General features: G+C 38.6%; 1 protein-coding gene across 1 annotated transcript; it reads right to left on the bottom strand.

Moving 5' to 3' along the window:
- Window positions 1–1672: 1672 nt before the first annotated feature.
- On the bottom strand, window positions 1673–2239 carry LOC139860526 (uncharacterized mitochondrial protein AtMg00810-like). Its single transcript, XM_071849278.1, has one exon. It carries the CDS (start codon window positions 2237–2239, stop codon window positions 1673–1675), a length of 567 nt encoding a protein of 188 aa, XP_071705379.1.
- Window positions 2240–6086: the final 3847 nt, after the last annotated feature.

Consider the following 6086-nt stretch of genomic DNA (forward strand, 5'->3'; position numbering starts at 1 on the left):
AATGACCTTATGTGCTGCTAAGGTGAGTTTATAGATCCCTTTTTAATTGCTTTTGCAATATATATTTTTGGGCTGAGAATACATGCAATATATTTAAACGCAATGGATACAAGTACATACTTAATTCTACACTGAGTTTGAACCGAAAATCCCTTAGCTTTGGTAACTAGTAACTGCCGGTTATAAGAACTGGTGGATGCGAGTAGTAGTATATGGATCCATAGGGCTTGACATCCCCGTCTGAGCTAGAGCACTAGCCTTTTAACGGACGTATGCTATTTGAGAAGCGTATACGTTGGTTTACGTGTATTATTAAGATTATTATACAAAGGGTACTTATTATATAGACGTTAAAGTTTAGTTACCAGGGTGCTCTGTTACGTAGAATCTTTGATAAACCTTTCTGGATGAAATAACTAAAATCTTGTGATCCACCTTTATATACAGATTATGCGCAACATTAAAACTATGAACTCACCAACCTTTGTGTTGACACTTTTAAGCATGTTTATTCTCAGGTTTCTAGAAGTCTTCCGCTATTTGTTTATATGTGATACAAGCTATGTGCATGGAGTCATACATGCTTTATTCGAGAAAACTTTGCATTCACAAAATCATCACCGTGTATCGTATTTTGACTGCATTGTCAACGGATGTATTATGGTAAACTATTATTTATGGTGATTGTCTATATGTAAAAATCATCAAACGTTGAAAACCTTAGAAATTAATATTCTTTTATTGTGTAGCTTTTGAAAAGAATGCAATGTTTACAAAACGTATCATGTAGAGGTCAGTACCTCACTATGAAATCGATGAATGATGTATTCGTCCAAATAGATTTGAAAGGATCATCACAACTTAAAACTACATTCTATGGTTGGATTATCTAAATTGAATATGCCCCTTTTTAGCTTGGTAATCTAAGAATTTAGAACAGTACCCATAATTGACGCGAATCCTAAAGATAGATCTATGGGCCTCACAAACCCCATCCGAGGTACGGATACTTTAGTACTTCGATTTTTATACAGACGAGAGGATTCTGTTATACAGACAAGAGGATTATGTTTTGGGGATATTCTATATGCATCTTGTTAATGTCGGTTACCAGGTGTTCACCATATGAATGATTTTACCTTAATGCAGACGAGAGGATTCTGCTTGAGGATTATGTTTATGAAAAATGAAAATCTTGTGGTCTATTATATTATTGGAAATGATTTTACCTTTATGCAGACGAGAGGATTCTGCTATTGGAATTATGTTTAATAAAAATCTAGTGGTTTATTAAAATAATAGAAATGAATGATTATGATAAATTAATGAACTCACCAACCTTTTGGTTGACACTTGAAAGCATGTTTATTCTCAGGTTTGAAAGAAATCTTCCGCTGTGCATTAGCTCATTTTAAGGATATTACTTGGAGTCATTCATGGCATATTTCGAAAGACGTTGCATTCGAGTCATTGATTTCATCAAGATTATTATTAAGTCAATTATAGTTGGATGTATTATGACATGGTATGCATGCCGTCAACTTTAGATGTGAATAAAGTTTATCTTTTAAAAACGAATGCAATGTTTATAAAATGTATCATATAGAGGTCAAATACCTCGCGATGTAATCAACTATTGTGAATCGTTTATAATGTATATGAACGGGTCCTTTCACCGGGTTGGCACACAAATAAGTCGCCCCGATGTTATCACAAAATAGTGAGGGAACTTGCGTCTAATGAACACCCAATTCAGTGAGTAAATTCCGAATCCATAAGATTTCAGAAGTGGCATTCGCAATGGCTTTGTATTCAACTTCCGTTGAGGAATGGGAAACTGGTTTTTGACGGATGACTTCCATGAGATGACATTACCACCAAGGTAGAGATTGTAACCCGTTGTGGAGCGTACAAATTCGTTTGTCCCGCCCCAATCAGAGTCACTAAAGGCCTGTAAAGTGAGTGATTTACCTCGGCATAAGAACAGGCCATGATAGATAGTGCCTTTGAGATAACGAAGAAGCCGTTTAATAGAGTTCCAATGCTCCTCTGATGGACTATGCATATATTGAGACAATTTATTTGTTGCATACGAGATGTTGGGTCGAGTCATTGCCAAGTATTGTAGTTGACCCACTATGCGGCGAAAGGCAGTCGAATCATGGGATGAGTCCGTATCAGGTGGGGGTAAGGGTGTAGATGTGGTCATTGGAGTGGTTACTTCTTTGGCACCATCCATATCCTGAGCTACCAAGATGTCACGAATGTGTTTATGTTAGGACAAAAAGAGACCATTGTTAGTAGAGATCACTTCTACTCCAAGGAAATTATGCAATTCACCAACGTCTTTTATGGTAAATTCGCATGAAGTTGAGTGACCAGTTTGTAAATAACGCGCGCATCATCCCCGGTAATGAGGATGTCGTCTACGTATACAAGAGGATATATAGACACACCTTTGGTGTTGTAAATGAACAGTGATGCATCGGAGATGGAGTTAATAAATCCTAGAGAGAGCAAGTGAGTTTTCAACTAGGTGTACCAGGCTCGAGGAGCTTGTTTCAGACTGTAGATTGCCTTACGAAGCTTACAGATATAGGTGGGATAATCAGAGTTAACAAAGCCCGGGGGTTGATCCATATATACATCTTCATGAAGGGTTCCATTTAGGAATGCATTGTTGATGTCTAGTTGGCGGATTTTCCAGTTTTTAGCCAAAGCGAGACAAAGAACCACCTGAATTGTAACTGGTTTGATAACTGGACTGAATGTCTCGGAGTAGTCGATGCCCGGGCGTTGGTGAAAGCCTTTGACAACAAGTAGAGCTTTGTATTTTTCGATCAATCCATCAGGTAAACGCTTGACTTGAAACACCCATTTGTTACCAACCTAATTCTGATTAGTATTTGGTACTAGATCCCACGTTTTGTTGGCCATTAATTAATGCATTGAATTCAGCAGATATTGTTGCACGCTAATGTGACTGTTTGAGAGCTTGTGTATAACATGTGGGTTCAATATCAGTTGGTAGTGGATAGGCTGTGGTGTGATTGATGAACTTAGGGCCACAATATTTTGGGTTCTTGTGTCTTATACATGATGTGCATGAATTAGTGGTGCTGGGTTCAGTTGTATGTGGTGGTGCAGAATGGGTGGTAGTAAGAGTTTGTGGCTCAGTGTGTGAAGTAGTTGCAGTTGTAGTAGGAGATGTACCGTTTGTTATAGTAGGTTGTGGTGTGAGTGGATCATTAGTGGCGTCCGTAGCAGTAGTGATGGTTGGAGTAATTGTACACGGATTTGGAGTAGGTAAGGTGGATGGTAGTGACTCAGTTGAGGTGTCTGTGGAGTGGTAAGAATTCTGATCCTCGATGACAGTTGGTGGATACGAGGATTTAATGCCAGGAAAGTTAGAATAATCGACATGAGGTTGTTTTAGTGGATATTCTTTCTCAATAAATCTCACGTGTCGAGAGATATAGAGTTTGTGATTGGTAGGATCATAGCATTTGTAGGCGGATTGAGACAAGGAATATCCTAGGAATACACACGGAGTGGAGCACGGTTGTAACTTTGAGGTGTTGTAGGGTTGTAACCAAGGGTAGCATAAACACCCAAATACCTTTAAACGGTGGTAATTTAGTTTTCGGTTGAATAACACTTCAAGTGGAGATCGATTTTGAAGTGTAGGAGTGGGTAGCCTATTAATAAGATAAGCGGCTGTCATAACTGCGTATGACCAAAAAAAACGGGTAGACCTACATGTTGAAGCATTACGAGAGTGGTGGATATAAGATTTTGATGGCGGCGTTCCGCCATGCCATTGTGTTCAGGTGTGTAAGGTGGTGTGGTGAGATGGGTTATGCCGTTAGCTGCAAGGTAGGAACTAAGCCCTTTGTATTAACCCTCATTGTCTGAATAGAGAGTAAGAAGTGGGAGTTGGAAATGGGTTTCGACCATTTTTTGTTGTACTGAGGGAATAGAATAACAACATCACTTTTGTTTTTGATAGGATAAATCCAGATGTACTTTGAAAAATGATCAATAAAGGACAAATAGTATTTAAATTGGTCATGAGATAAATTGAGTTGGTCCCCACACATCAGAGAAGACAATTTGTAGAGGTTTGGTACTTGACAAAGATGATTCACCAAATGACAATCTCTGACTTTTATTGCAAAAACAAGAATTACAATGATTTAGAGAACTACAAGTACATTGCAACCTAGAAAAATTGATAACTAATTTAAACACACTGGATGACAGATGACCCAATCTGTGGTGCCATGTGTCAGCTTTATTGATGGAGACAGAGTTGATTTGTGGGAGCTTGATGAGTGAAATACATTTAGATCATTGTAGTTTCCCCCTTGAAGCAGTACTGTTCGCGTTTCCAGGTCCTTCAAATTGAAATAAGAAGGAAAGAATTCAAGAGAAACATTGTTAGCTTTAGCAAATTTGGAAACTGAAATAAGGTTACGACGACATGAAGGGACACACAAAACGTAATTTAATGAAAAAGATCGTTTATTAGAAAATAACGAGGAGTGACCAAGGTGAGTAATGGTTAAACCTGTGCCGTCCCCTAAGATGATTTCCTCCGGGCCTCCATAGTCAGAAAATGACTGAAGATGGCTAGTGTTTGATGTGACATGGTGCGATGCACCAGGATCAAATATCCAATGTGGTGACGAGGAAGAGGACGCATTTGTGTAGTTGATGCTTGGTGCAACTTCATTGTCACGTAGGAAACGGGCTAAGGTTCGACGGTCCTTTGTGTAGTGGCCCACTCTTGAAAAAAAATTACACTTCACATCCTTATTGTAGGCAGGAGAAGTGGTGTTGGTTTTTGGCTGCCATGACTGTTTAGTGTAAGGATATTAGGACCCAAAACAACGCAAGTGATTCAACAAGATCACTCACCGATAGTAATTCTACAAGATTACTAACCCACTTAATGAACGAAAGATTATAAATGCAAGAAATGTAAATCGACACAAGAGATAACGTGGTTATATGCAATCGTTGTGATTGCTTTAGTCCACGGACCAACTAGAGAATGTATTTACTGAATATTTGTGGTGTGTTTACAATGAGTTACAAGAGGGTCTATTTATAGAATGATTTAAGGAGTAAGCTAAAAACAATTCCTTGAAGCTTCATGTGAGTTTCCTGACAGCTTCATGGAGGCTACATGTGAGTTTCCTGACAGCTTCGTGAAAGCTACATGTGAATTTTCTCACAACTTCGTGGAAGCTACATGTGAGTTTCCTAACAACTTCGTGGAAGCTTCGTGTGAGTTTTCTGGAATCTTCCCTCTAATTGTTTAAAGTTCTCCATATCTCCAACAATCTCCCACTTTGAGACTTTGAACAAACCCAACCTTCGTCAACCCAAAATATCAACGATCTAACCAAGAACGGTAAACCACCATTATACCGCCAAACTCCATTTGGGACATGCACACTCAACACATACTTCGGATGAGCAGACTTTTGATACAAGGTCTTCAACACTACTTGTTAGAATATTAACTCTCTAATTCTCTAGTTGGGGTCTTCTCTCAACAATTCATTAGAAGACCAATTGAGGTAATGCAAAACCTCAATTTCTCTGTCGTAACAACCTTAGTAAACATATCAGCAGGATGCTTCGTACCAAGGATTTTCTCCAATAATAAAGTACCATCATTTATATGTTATCGAATAAAATGATACCTTATCTTGATGTGTTTCGTACGACTATGAAACACCGGATTCTTCCCAAGATGAACCGCACTTTGATTATCACAATTCAAGACGCAATAGTCTTGTCTTTTACCCAACTCACCTAAGAAGTTTTTCAACCAAACAAGCTCTTTAGAAGCTTCTGCAATAGCCATATATTCGGCTTCGGTGGTTGATAAAGCAACATTCTTTTGTAGTCGAGACATCCAACTAACCGCCGTCTTCCCTATTGTGAAAACATAACCCGTAGTGCTTTTCCCCGAATCGTCACATCCACCCAAATTAGCATCCGCATAACCTCTAAGTATGACATTGCTTTTAGAGAAGCACAATCCCATATTAGAAGTACCTTTCAAATAACGA

The sequence above is a fragment of the Rutidosis leptorrhynchoides genome, chromosome 7 (assembly GCF_046630445.1).
Source record: "Rutidosis leptorrhynchoides isolate AG116_Rl617_1_P2 chromosome 7, CSIRO_AGI_Rlap_v1, whole genome shotgun sequence".
NCBI lineage: Eukaryota > Viridiplantae > Streptophyta > Magnoliopsida > Asterales > Asteraceae > Rutidosis > Rutidosis leptorrhynchoides.